The sequence below is a fragment of the Brachyistius frenatus genome, unplaced genomic scaffold (assembly GCF_029030835.1).
Source record: "Brachyistius frenatus isolate BFR_SWC_R1_liver_20210118 unplaced genomic scaffold, ASM2903083v1 Contig_254, whole genome shotgun sequence".
NCBI classification, from domain to species: Eukaryota; Metazoa; Chordata; class Actinopteri; family Embiotocidae; genus Brachyistius; species Brachyistius frenatus.
Window position 1 is genome coordinate 230673 of NW_027210853.1, and position 21745 is coordinate 252417.

Genomic DNA, 21745 nt, shown 5'->3' on the forward strand with positions numbered 1-21745 from the left:
ACCACCTCGGTCCTTTCCAGGATCTTTTCCTTGACCGAAGTGGAAAAGGTCATGAGGTCAAGGAAAGATGAGAAGGAGAATTCATAAGGACATCTGCCATGTTTAAATAATCCAGCTATCCTATTAGTACACCTGAACAAGATTTAGTATGTCCCAATACAAAGTATGTTAAATGTAGTATGCCATAAATACCAGGATGTCCTACTACTTCAGGTCTTTGCAGCATGCAGGCCAGCATGCCACTTGGTTCGTCATGAAGCAGGAAGCATGAATGAATAGTTGTCTTTTGTGTTTGATTTGAAGAACACAGCTCCATGTATGATTAGTTTTAAAAAAGTTTTACAAAAATTTACAAAAAAAGACAGTTTCCCTAAATTAGATGTCAGAATGATTGCTGGGTATAGAAACATTTACAGAAAGATAAGGATGCATAGCAGTAATTATTAGTATTTTTTTACAATACAAAACATCTACCACCTCCGTTCAGGCATACATAATAATCAAATTTGGGTTTAAAAATTAATTCTGTTGCTCTGTGTTTTATCAACTGTCATTGATTGCTGTGTTTTCTGTTTTTACTTGCAAACGCAGAACTTCAACTCTGGTTTTGACTATTTCACTTGCAAACGATGAAGTCATATATATTATTGTTGTTATTTTTCTGGTTGGTTGTATAGGCCACTTATTTTATTTTGCAGAAATGTAATACTTAAATATACATAGCCCTTCATAGTACAAGTGGATAGCTCTGTGTTTGTAGAAACACATCAAAGTTTCAAGACAATGAGTGCATGAGCGAACACAATGAAGGCTTTGGTGGATCTGTACTATTAATCTGTCTGTACGGATGATTCTTGTTTGACATAAACTCAATGTTTTTGTGAAGTCATTTGTATATTTTTATTGTTTTGCTAACATCTCCTGCAGCTTTACAGAAAGTGATTAACATGAGCAAAGCTAACTGGGCACATGTTGGTAATTAAACAGCATTTGTTTCATACAGTCTAAAATGCTACTCTAAATAACCAATCAAGTTTGGCTTTAATGTTTGCCGTTTATTGAAGCTGTTTATTTTGCATGTTTAGCGTATCCCCATACGCCAAATTTTTTGTAATACTTAGTAGCTCGCACCCGCCATCTGGTTGAGTTTTATTCCAGGTAAATGTGTCGTTTGGTCTCACGTCCCTCATGAGGATGGATGTTGAAGAGCAATGAAACTGACTGTGACTATGCCAAAGAGACGGGCGACAGATGAACAATCCTCTGGAAGCTCAGTCCTATTTCAACAAGATCGAGCTGCTGAATCAATCACAGGGAGCTGAGCCAGAGGTGGTGTCCCATCAATAAAGTGGACAGGAGTCTTTACTGTTTGGGTGGTCACTCTCCTGAACACCCTTCATATCTCGGACTCTGTCTCCCTTTCAAACACTCACCAAGTCTCTCTGTTGCCTGACTGTTAATAATTGATGCTTCACCCAAAATCATTTGACCGTCAAATATTTTTTGTGGGTTTAAAAGGTGTCAGTAAAACGCTTTTGTCCTTCACAAAGAGCAGAAGCAATGGCCACATCAGTTTTCATATATTTCAAGGTCCGACAGTGGCATGTTCATTGTTTCCTAAAGGCCGCATGTTGATATATTTTTGGCACAAAGGGAACCCCATAAATCTGGAGGAGTAAATTTACGAAAAGGTTGGGAATCAACTTTGCCTTGACGCTCCCTCTGAGGGGAGCGTTCACACTGCAGAATAAAGGCACCTATCATTTCAGCTAATTTTAAGGTCAAGACTGCTCGCATTCTTTCTTGCAAAAGAAAATCGTCCCAGTTTGAAGGAATAGTTCAGCATTTTGGGATATAAATATCTGCTTTCATGCCGATGCCACTCTCATGTGTATGCAAATGAAGCAAGCTGGAGCTGTCAGCAAAGTAGCTTTACACAAAGACTGGAAACACAGGTAAACACTTTGCATGGCTCCTTCCTGCGGTAGCAAAATATTCCAAAAGCTAGAAAATCTGCATATGAACAAACATGTCCCCCCAAAAAGAGACGCCTTTAAAAAAAAAAAAAAAAAAAAGACACACACACTTGCGAAGCAGACAAACACACTCGTAAGCTCTCTGGGTAAAATACAATTTGGACTTGTTGTCTTATGTGTAGGCTACTTAATCAAATAACAAGGCACTTTTTTAGCACGGAAAATTGCAGCTTTGCTTCCTTTAGTGGAACATATCTTCCCTTGTGTTAGTTTAGCTGCAGCTTGCCATGTTGCCTTTTGTATTAAGGCAGCCAAAGATGTTTTTGTTTCCTTATTTTATTGTATTACAGATATGTATGGTTATATACCTGTGTGTGTAAGAGAAACATGTTTAATGAGCTGCAGGTTTTACACTTGCTAATTTTGTAATTGTATGTTAGGGCAAATATTCTTTTTAAGATGGTAATATGAGTTCTGGAGGATTATTTCTTGTTTATTACACACACACACACACACACACACACACACACACACACACACACACACACACACACACACACACACACACACACACACACACACACACACACACACACACTCCAGTACAAGCCTCTTCTGAATTCAACCCAGTTATAACAGCATCTCAGTCTCAGTTTTGGCTTCAGTAAAATGCATCCTGGCCTCAAGTCGTGTTTTGGCCGACACTCCTCACGGTTGAAGGCGGTGATAAATAATGAAGAGTTCCTTATAGACTTATAATCCTACAATTGTTCCAACCTCACCCTGCGACTCTGCTGCTGATTGTTAAAAATAGCTGAGCAGTATTTGCACCCAAGTTACTGCCTGCTATGGATATGTACGTGTAAAGTGGGACAACCTTGAAGACAGAAATAATAATTTCCTGGACACTCTTTATCTTAAGATCCTATTGATGCCACACTTAAATCACTGATGTCTCACAGGTGTCATGATGATGAAACTGTGATCCCAATGGAAGTGCTTACATCACAACAAGCTGCTGTGTTGAATTGTTGGTCCCTAAACTCTCCTCCTAGACAGAGACTCACTTTTTGTCCCCTTCACAGCTCACCGTGTCATCAATTTCCTGGTATATTAATCTCTCTGCTCCTGAGAAAAGCTCTTCCACACACATACACACATTGAGCCTTTCCTTAGGTCTCTCTTGCTTGTTAATTCAGGCAGAGCAGCACTCCAAATATAGAAAACTAAACCTATCTCTGAGCCTGGTGACACTTTTTAGACATCCAATATCAGTGAAAGGCACATCCATGTTCACCCTATGTGTGTTTGTGTAAATGTGGGTGTGTATTTGACTCTATTTACGAAAACATGCCTTCATATGTGTGGGTGTGTTTGTGTCTTCCACTGAACTCTCTTCATTTTGATCTTCCTTGTATCGCTTAGCATTTCTTTCCTTATCCAAGATAAATAATTTAGGTCTCCAGAGGCAGAGAGTGGAAAGAAATAAAAGAGTCATGAGCACCAACTTTCTCCATGTATTGTCTCTCGGGGACAAATGGGAGTAAAGACGTTGCATTTCCTCTCTGGTGGTGCAGAAAAGCCAGCCACACTGCAGCACGTGTACAAATCATCCCTCATCTGCTGTGTGCAGCTCAGACGGAAGATTGAGCTGCTGCATTTGCATTTTGCCCAAAGCGCTTGGCACACAAATAGGATCTCTTGTTAGCGCTTCTCTTTAACAAGGATAATAGATTACATCTTGCTGCCATATCGATAGTTACCCTCGAGCTGTTTCTCGACAAAAAACAACAACAACAACAACAGCAAGCTTGAGAGGATACATGTTCCTGGTTTCTACAGTAAATAAATTAAATCTAATGTCATACAGCCGCACAGATTGAACACAGTAATTATGTTTTCAGTGTCCCTCAATGACATTAGATTAACTTTGTTTTCCCTATTATGCTAGTTACCACCTTAGGCTTTCTACTAATACTGCACTCCCCCCTTCTCTCCCCCTTCATCCATCCCTAACAGGGTTTGCTGAGGCGGCCGTCCATGCAGAGAGGTTGCTGCCACAGCGCTCCTAAAGGAAAAAACGCAAGCTTACTTAAAATATCGAGCTTTGCTTAATTTTCCTCGCGGCTGCCTGTAATTGAGTTTAATTTCAAGTCAGATAACATCGATTTTTTTTTTTTTTTTTTTTTTTTTCCTGAAAACTCTGCTGATGTGTAGATATGCTTTTTGTCTGTCGTCTCAGAGCGAGGTGGGTATTGCCACCTGGAAGTCTACTCAATCCTGGGTTAGCTCATTATTTTTAAATCGGCTTGTAGGAAACACCTGACAGGTGAGGAGATAAAAGTCTTACTCTCACCGAGCGGACACGATCCTCAACATCAACAGTTTAAAGCACCGTTCCAACACGTACACGGGGATTCACAAGCTGAATGTCAGGCTGGGTGGATGGCGACAGCGCAGAGAAGCCGGGGCCTGAAGAAAACAGGGATTCCAGAGATATTATTTAAAAAAAGAAAAAAAAAAAAAAAGCTTATGCAAATTTCTCATCATCTTTTTAATTACGAAACTGAGCATTTTAGCCGCCACCAATTCAGACAGTAATATTATTGCTTTTCTATTATTATCTTATTATCTGTATCTATTATTGCTTCTGTATGCTGCTGTAGCGAAAAAAATGTCCCCTCGGGGATTAATAAAGTAAGTAACTACCTACCTACCACCTACCACCTACCTACTTAATATGAGGCTCACATACTTGCATACTAAACTGGTGAACCAGATTTTTTTTTTGGTGCGGTGTTAATATGCGTTTTGCCTTGTTTACCTAAATATCATGTTGCCATTTTGTTAAATGTAATACTCGTTTTTTCTTTTGCTCAAATGTTTGGTGAAATTTTCGTGGTTTAAAAAAAAAAAAAAAAAAAGGGGGAGTGTTGATCATCATTGATTGGCTATCACACTTCCTGTTTTGTCTCAGCTACATAACACAACATCATGTTGAGTGCAGGAGAGGCTGATAGAGTCATCTTCAGGTATCTGGTAGTTTGTGCCACATTTTTTAAAATGTCAGTGCAGATATTAGATTACATTCAGAACTTAAAATCATGAAAAGGAAATTTTACAATGCATATTACCAAACCTTGCACTGCAAGATCAACATCGGTCTGACATGTACAAAGCATACATTAGTCTCTCCATACGCAACACCATCAGTGCCCTCGTCTCGCTCCACCCATCAAATCAGTTCCATCTCCTTTCCTATCTCCCTTCCTTTCCTTCACTCTGCATATTCCAGCTAATATGTAAAACACGGAGCTGAAGATGAGGAGAGAGGAGGACGAAGGAAGAGCAGGGAAATCGAGTGATGAGGGAGGATGTGCTCAGACTAAGGAGAGCGTATTGATCTCTGCTTCATGATGGACTGAGAAGACCGCTTGTCACTCTGACAGCCAAAGACAAATGGAGCATCAGACATCAGGCAGCTTTCGCGGCTGTGCTGACCGGCTACAAAAGAACCACACAAAAACAAAAAACAGCCCAAAGGTTAAACCGTTTCTGGGGGAGGGGGATTCGAGCTAGGAGCAGTACAACCTCATTAAATACTCAGCATAAGCCCTGTGGATTTCATTGATTGCTGGTGCCGAGCAATCCTTGAGCTTTATCCTGGTCTGAAAGAAGCAAAGTGAGCATGAGCCCGAAGCAAGGACGATTTGTTTTTGCATCTTGAGTTTATTTGTGACTGGAGATCTTAATGTGGACTGGCTGGGTGACTAAAGTGGGTCACAGGGTGAAGCGGACATGAAAGGGCTGACACAAAGTGGAGTCATCCTCGCTGGGGGGCATCTCACTGCCTCCACTCTGGAAGAGCACATACATACAGAAAGCAACTGCATAATCACCAACCTCCCACTGGCTCCCCCTCATTCACTTTCTGCTCTCTCCCTCTTGTTTTGATCACTGCCTCTGTCCACTTTTGTGTTTGCCACATGCATCCATGAGATTTTCCATCTCATACTTGCGCCTTGCCTGCGGATATTGTATTTTTGCAGCTTGTCCAGAATCCTCAGATCAACTGCCTTCCCAATAAACACTTGTGTTGTGTTGCTGAAGCTGAATTTAAACCTCCCTGCTAGATCCCTATAGTCTTAACCCCAATTCTAATTCCAACCCAAAATCAAGCCCTGACCTTCCTTAATCCTCTTAAAGAAGTAAGAAAAGGCAAAATGCCTTCACTTGGCTTGTGTGCGTCCTTCTTTCTATCCTTACGAGGACCTCGGAGTAATTGAAATACAACAGACCACGCGGTCAGACCTGAACCAGCAGGCTTTAGGACCCGGTTTGTCTGCCATAATAAGGTAGCGGCGGAGCGGAGGTGAGACAAAAAGGAGGAGGAGAAGACAGAGAGGAACGGAGGAGAGGAGGGAGAGGAAAGGGAGAAAGCTTCCATTTGGAAAGTCAGAGAAAAGCTGAGCGTGGCAGAAGAAAGTGCACCGCGTCGAGGATTACAGACCTGCTCCTTTCTGTGAGGAGGAGCGACCGGGCGTCGGAGCAGGATGCGGGAGAAGATTTTGTGCAGGAGGAAGAGGAGTCTTTGACACCGCGCGCACGTTGATGCTGCTCAGGTGGAGCTACTAATAGGTGCATCTGCATGCAGTCACAGCTGATGGGAGACGGACAAGTTAGACTTCATCTCTGTAACTCAACGCGCACGTCCCACTCCCACACAAACACGTGTAAGATACTCCGGGCACATCGCGCCGTAAACAGACACCTTCTGCACACTCCCACGCTAGAAGCAAGCACAACAAGGCAGGACCAGCTCGGAGCAGCAGTCGGTCCAGCGGATGGTTTAAAACTGGGACGCTGGATTTCACCGTTTCTTCTCGGAGGACTCATCCCGAGGACAGGACAGGACAGGACAGGTCAGGACAGGACAGGACAGGACGGAGCAGAGCTTCCATCGCAAAGGTAATTTAAGTTTAATTTAAAACACAGAAAGTCCTGTTCTTTGTTACTCTGCAGCATTTCTTTTTTTTTAAAGACAGGGAACCAAACAAAAAGCTGAATGGTGGTGTTTATTTATGGTGACTCTTTTGTTTCTTTCATTATCTTTTGACATTATGACATTTTATTGCTGTACAGAATGATTATTAGTACTTTTCTCTGTTGTTCTGTTTCACCCACAAAACAGCCAATCATAAGGCCTAATATTTGTGAAGGGTAATTCGTGTTTCTTCATTCAGTAATCTGTATCCGTTTTTGAGTGAATTTTATTTTACTGTAGTAATATTAAAAAAAAAAAAAAAAAAAAAAGGAGGACCACCTACACCACATGAGTGGGAGCTCCTCAATTTATATTTAAACTGAACTGAAATTTTATTTTCTAACAGCTCCCCCCCCCCCCCCCAGTACAAACACAGGCAGCTCTGCTCCATTGTTTACATTTATATTGGTGTTTACTGCTGTACAACAAGCATAGTGTGCCTTATTATAAAAAACAGTAGCACAGTCATGCACACTGGCAACCTCATGAAGACATGTCCCTGAAGACATTTTCATCTCTTGGTCAGGTAGAAAATCTGAAATGCTTTTCCCTCTCATCCATGCAGCCTGTTATTTGGCAGATCAATTGAAGCATTAAATGTAAAATGTGTGCAGTGGATTGTGTGACAAAAGGCAGTTCAAGTGCTTTCAAAGGACACGCAGGATGTTTTTCCTGCCAGCAGTCCTAATTAAGAGCAGGGCTTTTCTCTGCTGTGGTGGGTTATGGGGGTTGGGGGCACACACACACACACACCATCCCCTCAGTCTGTGATGATGATGATGAAGAGGATGATGAGACCATGTAATACATCCCTGCTCGTGTAAAGATCTGCTGGCAGCTAATTACCTCATTCAGCACACTGCAGCACACAACGCACCAACACACACTAGTTTAGCTATTTGTGAGGACGTTGCCTCGACTCATATCTGTTCCCTGAAGATTTACCTTGACCTTAATCATTACCGCTTCACGTCCAGAAAATACAGAATAATTCAGATTTTAACCAAAGGAAATCCAAAGACACAAGCTGTTTGTATACAGGTTGAAGAATGATCTGTACGAGGTGTGTAAACAGATTTTTGTCACCACATTGTACACACACACCATCACATACACACACATGCATACACTGTCTCACAATCCCCATAGGGACAAATAATTTACATTATACCTTCCTTAGTCTCTTATCCTAACCTTTACCATCACAACTAAATGCTTAACCTGATAACACTTACACTAGCAGTAACCCTCCAAAGACAGAATCTACCCAAAGAGACCTCCATTATTTTATTTTTTTGTCCCCACAGTGACACAAGTCCCCGTGCGTTCGTGTGCACTCAGGTTAAAGTCCCCACTGGGATACAAAAACAAGAACACGCACAACACAGATAAACATTTTTAGGCACGTACAGGTCATTACACCACTACGTCACTGATGCAAACACAGTCCAGATGACATCTGTGCAGCATTTGGATTGCCTCGTAACCGTTGTTAGTCAACTCATGTCATTGTTCACAGACAATCGCATAGTCTTCCACCAGTAACAAGTTACTCAAATAAAACTGATTTATATGAACAAAAAGTGCTTCATATTTTAGCTGCTGTTTACTTTCACTAAAATGTGTTTTATGTATTTTTATGTGTCGGACATATTTTTAACCATGTTTTAAAGGTTTCCCCTTAAACAATTTATTGGTTTAGACAAGTAGTTTCATATTTATCTTATTGTCTTTCTGAGTTGCAGTTTTTGCACTTCACTGTTACTGTTTCATCAGATTTCCACGGTCATTAAAATAAAATCCTGACCAACAAGAAACAATGTAGAATTCTATGAAAATAACACCAGAATTTTTCAAATGAATTTCACTTCATGTTATGAAATTACTGCCAATTTGAAGTATGTTCACGTATCGCTCCTGTCTTGGTATACCGTGTGTTGTGTGTTACAGGGCAAGTATCCCTGTCTTAAATGGTAGATGTGTTTTTACAGCTACATCAACAATGAATCCAGCGTACGGGGCATCCATACATGTAAACCCTGGAGAATAGGAGGCTGATTTGCAATTGCTGAAAGCACTGAACCACAAGAGATACATGCGCGCGCACACACACACACACACACAAATATACACGCACACACGACCACACAAACAACAGAACATAGTGCGATATAACCAGTCCCTGTGCAATGTGTCCCACGGTGCTCATGGATTCACATAACAGAACACTGACTACAACATAGCGCACACACTCTGCAGAGATGCTGGCGCAAAGTGCAACATATTGTAGACGGGTAACTTCTCATTTCTTGGGCCTCACTGCACGCAAGCACCAGCTGTGTGAGTGAGTGAGTGTGTACGTGTGTGTTTGTGTGTGTGTGTGTGTGTGTGTGTGTGTGTGTGTGTGTGTGTGTGTGTGTGAGAGAGAGACAGTTTGTGTAGGATGCATGCAGTTGTGTAATGTGAACATGTAGGAGGCTGCGCTCAGAGGCTTCTAAGGGTGTGTGTGTGTGTGTGTGTGTGTGTGTGTGTGTGTGTGTGTGTGTGTGTGTGTGTGTGTGTGTGTGTGTGTGTGTGTGTGTGAAAGGGCGAGGTGATGCAAAGCTGCAAAGGACTGCATGTGTGTTTGTGAGTGCAGGTATAGTGAAGGGAATAAAATGAAATGACTGTGTGTGTGTGTGTGGGAGGGGGGGGGGCATGTGATGCCATGCACTGATTAATGAGTTCATGCTGTCATACACATATTCTGCACGGGGGGTTTCAAGTTAAGTCAGCGCCTGGCATGACTGCACTCATTTGTTATTATAGAGTAGTTCTGTGGAAATGATCTTTCCTTTGCAGTGTAAAATGACAGTAACATCCTCACTGGAAGGCACAGCAATGCTGGAATTATCCCATCCAGTTATTATCAAGCCAAGCAGACGAACAGCACTGAAATGGCAAATTAGCCTCCGCTTCATTTATCCTGCAGTGAGCACTCCACTCCACGGTGAATGTGTTTCCATAGGAACATGGTGTTACTTTGAGCTTTGCGAGCTGTGAAACACTCTCTACATGCCTGCCTGTTTTTTTTTTTTTTTTTGCTTATCTTTTCTGTTGAGTTTCCTCAGCTCTCTTCAGTCACTCCAGACAGATTGAGGGAGAGGGAGAGAAAAAGCTTTGGAAATGAAATCAATAGGGCCATTTAACCACCACTTGGGTTTTCAGATTTTTGTTTGGCATATCTCAAAGCTCGCTCTGGTCTTATCAGCCTGACATCGCTGCTCTTCAAGCTGTCTTTTTATTAGAGCCCGCAGCGTTTACAGCTCCAATTTCCTACAACCACTGTGACATTTCTTTTCTCTGAGCGTGTTCACTGTATCTGCATCCCTTTGATCTGTATCAGCTGAAATATTACAGCCAATACTTTGTGCATGAGTGTGTATATATGCTGAGAGTCAGGGTGTTAAAAGACTGCAGAGAGTTGCTGAAAATCTATGTAAGAGTCAGCAGCAACAGTTCTCGACTTTTACGACAGGGGCTTAAAGCACATTTCACTTTGACTGTACATTTCCATGTCTTAAGAACAAGCTTTCTTTTCATGTAGCAAGTATAAATAGAACCAAAAGGGACACGTTTTTAGTACAGTGGCTTTACCAAAAGTCTTGGCTGGATTATGAGAAAGGAAAGAGTCGGATCAAAGCAAAAGAAGAAGCTTGGATGTAATGGAGGGAGCTGAGTGAATGTGTGTTTGTGTATGTGTGCTGGAAAATAGATAGGGAGAGAGAGAGAGAGAAGAGGATCTCTTGTAAAAGTGTCAGTGGTGATTTGCAGCAGCGTCCTTGCAGCCTCCCCTCTACCTGACTGGATGTTTTATGAGCGTTGCAGAATCAGAAAAGGAGGCAGGCTTATAATACAGCTGACAGAAGTCTTTTTATGGTGGATGGGCAGAGGTGGAGGGAGGAAGAGGGGCGGGGGGAGGGGGGGCAGCGGTGGTGTAATAAAGCTGAGTGCATCTCTCCTGGAATGAAGCTGCGGCGATCGGGAGGGAGGGAGGAAGGGAGAGGGGGGGGGGGGAGACGAGAGAGGAAAGGCGGGTAAAGTGCTGCGAATATCAGCGTGTGCGAGTGAGCATAAGTGCATGCGAGCGGTATGCACCACCATGCGTCCAGATGTAAGCGTATGTGTCATGACTGAGGAGGAAGCAGTTTGATCGGCACCGCTGCTGACGTCACCCGGTTTCACAAACACTCGGCTCGTTCAGTAGAAAAGGTGCTGGCCCTCCATAAAGCAAATGGAGCCCTCAGAACGACATCACCAAGAGACACCTAATTATGCCTCTGTGTGTGTGTGTGTGTGTGTGTGTGTGTGTGTGTGTGTGTGTGTGTGTGTGTGTGTGTGTGTGTGTGTGTGTGTGTGTGTGTGTGTGTGTGTGTGTGTGTGTGTGTGTGTGTGTGTGTGTGTGTGTGTGTGTGTGCGCAGTTAAGTCTGCAACTAGTCATTGAATTAATCTGGAGTTAATACTTACTGGTGAGATATTCTGTAGTTTGTTAAAATGACACTTTATTATTCTCCCACAAGTGAAAAGACCCTCAACGCACAATAAGAGACTTTTTTTCATCTCATCTCATTTTTACGCACCCTGTTTTTGTTTGTTGATTTTTAAGATATTCTTAGTTTGAAAAAAATGTGAAGTTAGTTTTATGTCATCATTAAACACCACTGGCTAATGTCTCGAGCTACTTATCACATAGATCCTGTTGGGTTGTCCAACCATCCATCCATTTTCTATGTTTGGCTTTTCTCTTAAATTAGCATTTAAAATGATCGCAAAGAAAATTGGATGTGAGAGAGGTTTCTCTTGAACGTACTTTATCCAACTGATGTTCTTCGATTCATCAACTGTAGATGAATCATTAAGTAAGAATAAGGTCTGGTTAGTGTGAACAATGGTAGCCTGGTATTTCCGGACCCAAAAAATAGATCTGGCCAGGCTCCATTGTTTCCAGTCGTTGCATCCTAATGGCCGTTGACCTCGGGATCATTTTGAAACTGCCTGGAGCAGCCTTTAACCAACTGGTAATGACAACCATATGACGTACGTCGTGCACAAAAACTCACCAAGCTGTTAACAACAGAGCTCTTTTTTCACCTTTTAAACCTCAAGCACTTTTAATTTTACATTTTAAACATATGAAATATCTTTTTGATAATAACAGAGTGTCTAAGCAACATGAGCTGAGGGTAGGTGTCCCATCGTCAGATTGCCACTATACTGGAGTCCTGCATTTTGGGTATCATCAATTCTGAGGTCTTTGTGCAGCAATACAGTCAAAAATAATAAGTTACAGGCTATTTAGTTTAAGGGACACTGGACATGCACAGTACAATGTACTTTTAAGACTTGCATGTGGATTTAAAGTTAGTTTTATGCTTAATGTACAGATCAAATCACACTGAAAGCATTTATGTTGCATTTTCTCACAGTACACCTCCATATTAACAAATGTCACAGTCACCACAAGAGAAACAACCACCAACAAGACTTTTTATTTATTTTTCATCAGGTACATTTAGAAAAGGATAATCTTTTAAAGGCCGCCTTTCAAACCAGAATAATCCGTTAGTGTGCTGTGAGTTTATTCATTTAACTGATTAGGACCTACTGTGAAAGTAAGATTTTTCACTTGGGTTTCAGAAGTAGTATAAATGAGTCGATAAATAAAAAACAAAGCAATTATTCTTCTGTATTCTGCTCGTGGAGCTGTCCTGAGAACTATTTTCATCCTGTGAATTTCTAATATTAGCCTGTTGAAGTCTCCCTGACGGGTCGCAGTCCTGTCAGCACCTCGGGAGCTGTGCAGATTGAAAGGACAGCTTGTTCTGACGACAGTGATATGACGTCGAGATCAGAGTTAGGCTTAACCCAATAAATGTGAGTAAAGTAAAAAAAAAAGTCCAAACTGAAGGCTGAGAAGCACACGAGCCTCAGAAACAGGATGATGTGTGCAGGGAATTAGAATTAAGCTGCAAAGTCTAAATATTTAGTGTGACCTTGTCCTTCTCTTAACAGACCTCTTCGTCCTCGTCGGAGAACTGGATAGAGAGTCCTCGTCTGTCCTGAATGAAACCCTCTTAAGGTGGACGGGCTGCGTTAAAATTACATGTCCCGGTGGAGCGCTACCACACCAAGCAGCACACCCACAGCCATAAATCAACACCAGAGGACTTTGATTTCTTCATTATCGCTTCCTGCAGCATCAACAGCAGAACAGGGATGTTGGCATGCCTGCTGACCTGCGGACGTGCACCATAGGATTCTATTTCTGGAGCCTCATTGCTTTTACAGATTAACTGCCCTCAAATATGGCCCCAATCCGTTCATTGCGCCACTAGTTTGACTGCTCCCGGAGGTTGTGTATATTCAAGCTTCAAAACGCCCCGCTGCCTGTCAGTGCAGTCATCTGAAGGGCTGCTGCCTTTGGCCTCTTTTTGAAAGCAGTTTCAGTGCACTTTTTCAGACTCCTGCAGGGGAACAAACACATCAGCTGTACGTCATGACTGTTTAAAAGTGTTTTTTTTTTTGTTATTCTTGTTACAATCATTTGTCAACTCACAAGTCACTGCTCATTTCCGTCCTGAACAGCTGAAGGGAAAGACCAAGTCACTGTGCTGAGATTAGGACTTCATATTTTATTAGAAGAGACTTTCTCCATAAATCCCTGAAGCTAATCACATAGAAATCCCACTGGCCACTGTTTTCATTATCCTGTTGAGGGGCTAATCACGGTCCTTTATCATCAGAATTGACGTTTCCATACTGTTTGCAAGCAAAAATAGCCGACATTAGCAAATTCATGAACACTGACACACTTAATCATGTAAAATGGAAGACGTGGGAGAAAATCTGAACCTTCAAGCCCTGAAAAAATTGCTTGTGACATGTGAGGAAGAGAGAATCTTGAATTATTCGACACATTTTCAGCCCCACATTTCATAACACACTGGAGCAGGATACCACTGGATATTTCCCTCCTATCTTAAATCTGGAATGTGTTTCTTAAATCTGGAACAAACCCTATAATAAGAGAAAAATTCAAGAATAGGATTAAGGATGGATTATCACTGAAACACTAACGCCAGCAAAGCAGCTGCTTTTGTAGATTATATTTGGTTGTTGATGTGGAGGCCTCTTGTGTGGTTGGTATTTAAAGAGCGGGATGGAGAATCTAGATGAGCTGGAGCACCCTCTTCTGGGAGAAAGCCCCAATAACAGCAGGGTATCAGGGCTGGGGCTGGGACCCGGGACCGGACACACCCCAGGTGGACTGTTCAAGGGCATCTTGGTGAAGTGTGAGGAGGATCGGGCCTACCCTCCCTTAGCATGGAGGAGCTATTGTGGACATCCTCCTGAGCTTCAGCAGCAGCAGCTACTGGACCCTTGCTCCTTACCTCGCACACTGGAGTCCTTCTACCCAGCGGCCCCCATCTGGGGCCACACAGACTCCCTGCTCAGCAAAGACTACCTGGAGACCACCTTTGTGGACATTCGGCCCGGCTCTACACTAGAGAGGAAGCTGTTGGCCGAGACGCAGGACTTCCACAGTGCTTCCTACAGCATGGACGATGAGGACGACCTGCTTCCTGACTCTGATGTAAGACATCCCACTGACATAATGTTTAGAAAGAAATTCTCATGTACTGACAACAGAGCTTGTGCATTCAAAAAAATAAGCTTTTTTTTTTTTCTTTTTTTTTTTTTAACAAAAGACAAAAATCAGTGCATATCATTCCAGCAACACATAAATAGGACGAAAACTAAAGATTATTTTCTCCAAACAAATGACGTCAAAAATTGCCTTGTTTTGGCCAACCAACAGCCCAAACCCAAAGATACTGGAATTGCACATCTATAAAACAAACAAACTTATCACACCTTGCAGGCTGGATGAGAGAATAGTTGGCATTATTGATTACAGGACTAATTGTTTTCATTTGTACACGCATATAATCATCATATCAGATGATTCCGATCGTGTCATTTACACCACATCCTCTTTGTTGTTCAGAAGAGTTTCACATTAGAAGCTAGAGATGCTCATATTCTCAGCACAGACTCTGGGAACCAAAGACGAGCTTAAAATAGACATATGAGCAATGCATTTCAGGGTAGGCAGCAATTGAATGCTTACTGTCAAAAAGGCAGATTACGTAAAGCTGCTCTTCTGCTGTGGAGCAGGTAATGACACTACAGTAAGTGATGGAGGATGCCAGTTCTATTTCATAGATCACTGAGCAAAGCTCACCTTCAAGTAAAATGTAAATGAGCAATAAGACGCTTACAGGGGTCACATGGTGTTTGGGGAGTCAACACAATAATATATATATGCTGTAAGTGTCACAACAAAGTAACTTCTGGTTGAAAAGTCTCCGAGCAAGGTGAAATGAAAAGCTTAATTACCTGCTGTGAACTAAAAGGCTGAAGGCAGTTTCCGATTATTACTTTGATTAAGCAAGTGGACAACCACACCGTGCAACGTTAAAATCAACAGCAGTCGGCCGCCACAAAGTTTAGGTCAGGAGTTTGCTCCACAAGGACAAAAGGGGAGCGCAAGAAAAAAAAGTTTTTTTGGTTTTTTTTAGCTCCTTCTGAATGCTGGCAGTCGTGCAGTGAAGCCGAGGCCCAGGCCTGTGGGAATAAAACCTCGCAGTGACCTCAAGGAGCCACAACACGACATCTTCTCCTTTGTTTCACCCGAGAGGCCGAGTTAAAGGACTTACACTGGCCATAGAAACTTCATGATGAATTTTCCCCATGGAGCAGATTAGTGTTATGTGACGGCAGGACAAATGACCTCAGGACTGTCCTGTCCTGAATCACTTTACATATGAGCGCAGTATCTGTCTGGCTTTTGGCTAAATTGATGTCCCTGTTTATTGCAGCCATCAGATGTGCTTTATGCCAATAAAAAATGCAGCCGGACAGATTAGTTCTTGCGTCAGAGAGTTGTTTTTTTTGTTTGTCTTTTAAAGAACAATCATGTGCTGAAAATATAAAGATATTAAAATAACTGTGGGATAATCTTCACTGTAGGGGGAGAAAAAAACATTTTACGAGGTTGCTGGTGTACGAAAAATGTGCTCAATTGTAAAAAGAAGCATCGTTGGAAAGAATACAACTATTAAATGCACAAATAGAAACAAGCAGAGTGATATGACAGGGATGTAGTTAGAGAGGAAGTCAGATTGAATATGCAGCGGTTTCAAAGATGCATGAGTCATGAATTGCCTACGGTCAGCAGAGCTAGTGCACATCCAGACTAACCCCATTAAGTCACATTATCTTTCAGGCACCAGCAAAGTTTTCCAGTTGTTGTGGATGACATGAAAATAATGTCATAAAAAAAAGGGTATTTTAAATGCTTTCATAAATGGTGACTCGCTGTTGGAGGAAATTATCTTTATGTTTTATGCAACTTTTAAAAGTCATATACTCCACTGAAATGAAGCTTTGAGTCTTAAGGGTCAATTTGCTCAAATTACAGAAGAAAACATATTTCTCTCTCTCTCTCTCTCTCTCTCATCCTTATAGTGGATATCTTTATATATCTATGTATGTTCGTAATTTGGTTTTGTCTGAGTTTTCAGATGTCAGCCTGCATCCCGAATCAAGAGCAATAGGCTGCCACAAGGCTGAGGCAAAGTGGGTTTGTTGGTCTCGAGGCATTTAAAAATGACACTGAAATAAATCACCACATATTTTTTTCCAGCAGGTGATTTTTTTTATTTTTTTTTGTAGATAACTCTTAAATTTCACTGTGAACCATTTTAAGTGGAACTTCTTTGCAACAAAGAAAAAGTCCTCACATCCAGTGTAAGAGGGAGAATGTTTGAGGAAATGTGAATGTTATTTCATGTCATTTCTGTTGCTGCACAATGAAATTCAAATTATCCCCTTTTCATTGTTGTGAAGTCAGAAATCTTAGACAACTCTGAAAATGCAAACAAAAATACAAAATCTAGAAATCAGCAGGAACAGATACCATTAGAGGGATTTCTTTTTAATGTGTCTTATCAGACCTTGTAACTTGAACTCAACCCGAGTGCTCTCTGTTTGAATCCCAGGACTCATCCATTGATGACTTTAGTGATACAGACAGCGAGAGCAACTTCCCCCTGATGATCCCTCAGGACTACTTGGGCCTGGCCTTTTTCTCCATGCTGTGCTGCTTCTGGCCCCTGGGCATCGCTGCCTTCTACCTTTCACAAAAGGTACACACACACACACACACACACACACACACACACACACACACACACACACACACACACACACACACACACACACACACACACGAGCCTCAGTCCTTAGCTGACAAGATACAACCTGGCATCGTGGTTTAAAGCTGAGGGTGATTTCTTCCCCTCTGCAGTGTGTACGCAGACCAACAACAGGTCCAGTGTCTTCAGTGCTGTTCAAGCGAAGGCACTATGGAGTAGATTTGAGACGAGGAGGGATTACGCCGAGATTCGTTGGAGTATAACACAATGCAGCAAAAAAACAACAACAACATTAAACTAATTTTAGAATCACATTTCAATGCAACACTCTTTAGAGCCATAATTCAGACCTGTGTTTATGGCTCTGTGCCGGCAGCAACCGTAGCTGGAGGCGTTATGTATTTGGGTGGTTCGTCCGTTTGTCTGTCCCGTTCTTGTGAAAGTTCTATTTCCGGGACACCTTGAGGGAATTTCTTCAAACGTTCTTGTAACTAATGTGATTTTGGGGGTTTCCAAGGTCACTGTGACCTCACGAAACACATCTGTAGCCGTAACTCAAGAGTTCCTACGCCACTTATGACAACATTTCGCAGAAATGTCAAAAGCGAATCAAATGAAGTGATGACATTTTATATCCCCAAAGGTCAACTTTACAGTGAAATCAAAATGCTCTGCTAAATCTGTTTTTTTATAGTGAAGCTTGATCTTCATTCAAATTGTCAAACAAGAAACACTAATTGTTGACAACATTTATTATGTGTCATCTTCAGTTTCTGTTTTTCAATTAAATAAGCCAGTGCCATGACTCTTTTTAAAACACCAAAAGTCATTATGTATCAGCCCCCAACCAAGAATAATCTGCCTGTGTTGGGGTTGTTCAGGTCGACAGGCCGTAAACTTGAATAAATGTTTTGAGGGAAACAATCAGAGCAAATGAAAAATAAAGATACGTTTGTGCAGATTTATTCGTTGTTTAGTAATTGATTTAATGAGACCTTAAAATGATCGCTGGAGCCCACTGACGTGTTGATGTTGCCAACGGGCTAACGGGGCAGATATTGTTCATGACTAATACAAATATTAAAAATAACCTGTATCACTAGTTACTTTTGGTACCACATCTGTACTCTCTTGTGTATAATTCCTGTCCTTTAATATTTGTATTTTCAATCCATGACAATGTATTTTTCACTATGCTCTATAGCAAGGAATCTAACAAATAAGTGTTAAAAAAAAAAATACATCAATTAAAAATCAAAATACCCTCAAATATGCTGCTACTTTTAAACAGTCAGCAGCCTCTGTGCTCCAGCTGTTCAAAGTCCCACACTGAAGACTGGATTACCATACATACTAACAAATTCATAGATAAATAAAGTTAGAAACTAAGTTAATAATAAAGAACTACAGTTATGCAATAATAAAGAGTACCAATAGCTATTCTAAATATAGAATTTTCTATTAAGAGCTGAGATCATCAGTCTCTTCAAAGAAAAAGTTAAACAGTGAAAACATGGAGCGAGTCGAAGGGAACTCTCATCCGTCACAATTACTACTGTCAGAGTGGAAAAAGCCCCAAACATCTCCATCCCAAGTCGCCAGAGGCCCCTATTTTATATTTGCATCCTTCCAGCAGTGCAGGGAAGGAAAAAAAATAATCTCATTAGCACTTTTGCAAAGCTAAGTGGCAGCGAGCTGCAAAGGCCTTTTGATCAGATCAATGGCCTTCGTTAAGGTTTAATTAGAGTCATAACAAGAAACCTCAAGGTGATAGATTTCCAATATTGTTGAGCGCCTCCTAAAACAGGGGTCAGAGTCAAAGGCAACGACGAGAGGGAGAGAGGAGGGAAGGAGGAGAACGTGATGAATGACTCGCAAACGGGGTGATTCAGAGATGGAACATAATATGGGTTTAGTGTGTGATTGGAATGAGTGGAAGAGGAAAGTGTAAGCCAGGGAGGACACGGACAAATGATGACAAATGCTTCGCTCTCCTGTTTTTTTCCCCCTCCAATCCTTATCTTACCGTGTTCTCCCCTCTGTTTTTCAGACCAACAAGGCATCGGCTCAGGGGGATTTTCAGGGGGCCAACGCGGCGTCTCGCCAGGCTCTGTGGCTCTCCGTGCTCTCCATTGTGTTCGGCATCATCACGTACATCTGTGCCATCGCTGCGTTGATTTCATACCTGTCCGCAAAACCACCGTAAAAGCAACTCTTTCACAAGGATACAAAACGGACCTCTCACTCACGTTTCCTGGATATCGACACATGCCAATACATCACCTGTAAATGTAAAATAATCACAGTCTTTGTCTGTCGACTTCTCTGAAGTCATGTTTCATCGACACCAAGCTCGGAAAGCGGAGATCGGACGGCGAGAACAGCAGCGGAGCTGGTGTATAGATCATAATCGCGTCTACTAATTGGATTCCAGCTCCGAGGACGTTCCTCGCACATGAAGACAAATCATTGAAAAACAAAGTACACAGCATCACTTCATTTCAAAGATTCACTCTCTGTGTCATCTATTCTGTTGCCTGAGGACTTAAGTTACTTCCTTTTAAATCTGTGCTGTAGTTGTCATCACATTTAGTATTAATCACGTTTAAAAAAAAAACAACTAAAAAAAACATGCTGATTTGTTTTCCACAGCACTGTAGATATCACTGTTACAAACAGTGGGTGACTCTGAAGAAACAGAGAGAGAAGCGAGGGTATGCGTGGCCTCGTCTGCCTGGGAGGAGCTCGACAGAGGGCAGATGGGAGTCTGCAGATTTACGAGAAGGTCACGGCAAGGACGTGGCAGCAGATAAATCCTGATGGACTTCACTGCGGGAGGGCCCGAGCCAGCACTGTCACTCCAGGGGTGAAAGCTGGTGACGCTTTCAGAGCTTTACGTTTTAAAACGTATGATGAGCCAGAAGAAATATTCCTTCAGAGAACCCAGAATTCCTTGCGGCACCTCTAACCGGAGCGAGGGAGCCACAGGGAAGCACTTCTCATGTACATCGATAAGCCCATCGTCACTTGTTGATTACCTGCAGAAAGGACTGCCTCTGCTTTGTTTATGCCAAGTTGAATAAGTATCTTTATGTTGAAATACACAAAACTGAGAAATACATATAGTGCCATTATAGAAGAAAATAGATCAAAATGAGGAGTTCAAGAATTATAAAATGAAATGCAAGACCGATGTGGAACACGGGCTCTAGATATAGAAATAAGCTACTTCTATATATACACAGTGAAAAGAAACGATGAAATAGACAGACCTGTGAGGAAAAGTGCCAAAAATATGGAAGAAACTCTGAGGATGATCCTTTTCTGAGGTATTCCATTAATAGAAGCGACCAGGCTGTTACACCGTGCTCCACAAATATAGATTCTGCTAAAAAGAGAACTGAAATCCTTCAGGAACTCGCTTCTTGCAGTGTGACAAACTTGAAAATGCGGCTGTCTACTTAAAACTCAAAAAAACCAAAAACCCAATAAAATAAAAACAACAGTGCTTTGTTCAGATGAACAAAGAGGCGGAAAAAAAATTGTACGATGACACATTCAGCGTCAGCATGAGTCAGCGACATCTTCTTTTTGGTCCCAACAGAAACCTGCATGGCCAGTTTCGCGGTCTGCCACGTACAAACCTGATCCAGACTTTCATCACCTCATTCATTTGGTCCAATGCAAGAACAAGCTATGATAAAAAAATAAAAAACTCAGGCCATATTGATTTGATCTCAAATGTGCCATTAACAAGACGGTAAACGCTGGAGAGAGAAAAAAAAAAAAAAAAAGCCTGTAAGGTAAAAGTTGACATTTTCTATTTAGATGTGTAGTTTTTATAGAGTCCACAGCTAAACTACAAATAACTCCAAACATTTGTTTTCTGCAATCCCAGTGTTGTATCAAGACTGATGATAGATGACGGTCACTGTAAGCAGTATGTGTAGACACACGTCTGGTATCTCGGTGTCTGACCCTCATCAGCTGTCTCTGTTGATGTGCTGTGTAACAGCTGGACTGACTGTCCACACACGGCGTCGTACAGCTCCGACAATCCTCAACCATCGTCTGTCTCCACTGGATTTTTATGTCAATTAAAGAAAAGAAAAGAAAAAAAAAAAAAGACCTTTTCTTGTTGCAGCTGTTTGACGACAATTAGTGAATTATATGGGAGCATTTTATGTCAATTTCCATGACTGATGAGGCCGTCATGAGATGGGCTCTCGTCTGATTTGTCTGACTTTGTGTCACTTCTACAGACACCAACTGGACAACTCGATAAAGGTCAAAGGTTGCTGCAAATGAGATTCAATCGTGCAAGAAATATTCCGTTCTTTCCCAGGTCACATCCTCGTATTACATGTATATATTACAGTGAAAGAAAACCCATGAATCCCAATAAATGCACTTGTTTGACATTCATCTTTTCCTCTCTTCATTTTTCACTCCTGACAGTTCAACC

The 21745-nt window shown here is 41.7% G+C and overlaps 1 protein-coding gene across 2 annotated transcripts; it reads left to right on the forward strand.

Moving 5' to 3' along the window:
- The first annotated feature begins 6896 nt into the window (after positions 1-6896).
- Positions 6897-21701, forward strand: tmem91 (transmembrane protein 91). Of its 2 annotated transcripts, XM_069721002.1 has the most exons (5): positions 6901-6944; positions 12807-12934; positions 13073-14654; positions 17125-17271; positions 19331-21701. In XM_069721002.1, the coding sequence occupies exons 3-5, from the start codon at positions 14220-14222 to the stop codon at positions 19484-19486; spliced, it is 738 nt and encodes a 245-aa protein (XP_069577103.1). In that variant the 5' UTR covers positions 6901-6944; positions 12807-12934; positions 13073-14219; the 3' UTR covers positions 19487-21701. The 2 variants fall into 2 exon arrangements, with proteins under 2 accessions (XP_069577102.1, XP_069577103.1); XM_069721001.1 differs by lacking the exon at positions 12807-12934 and having other exon boundaries at positions 6897-6944.
- Positions 21702-21745: the final 44 nt, after the last annotated feature.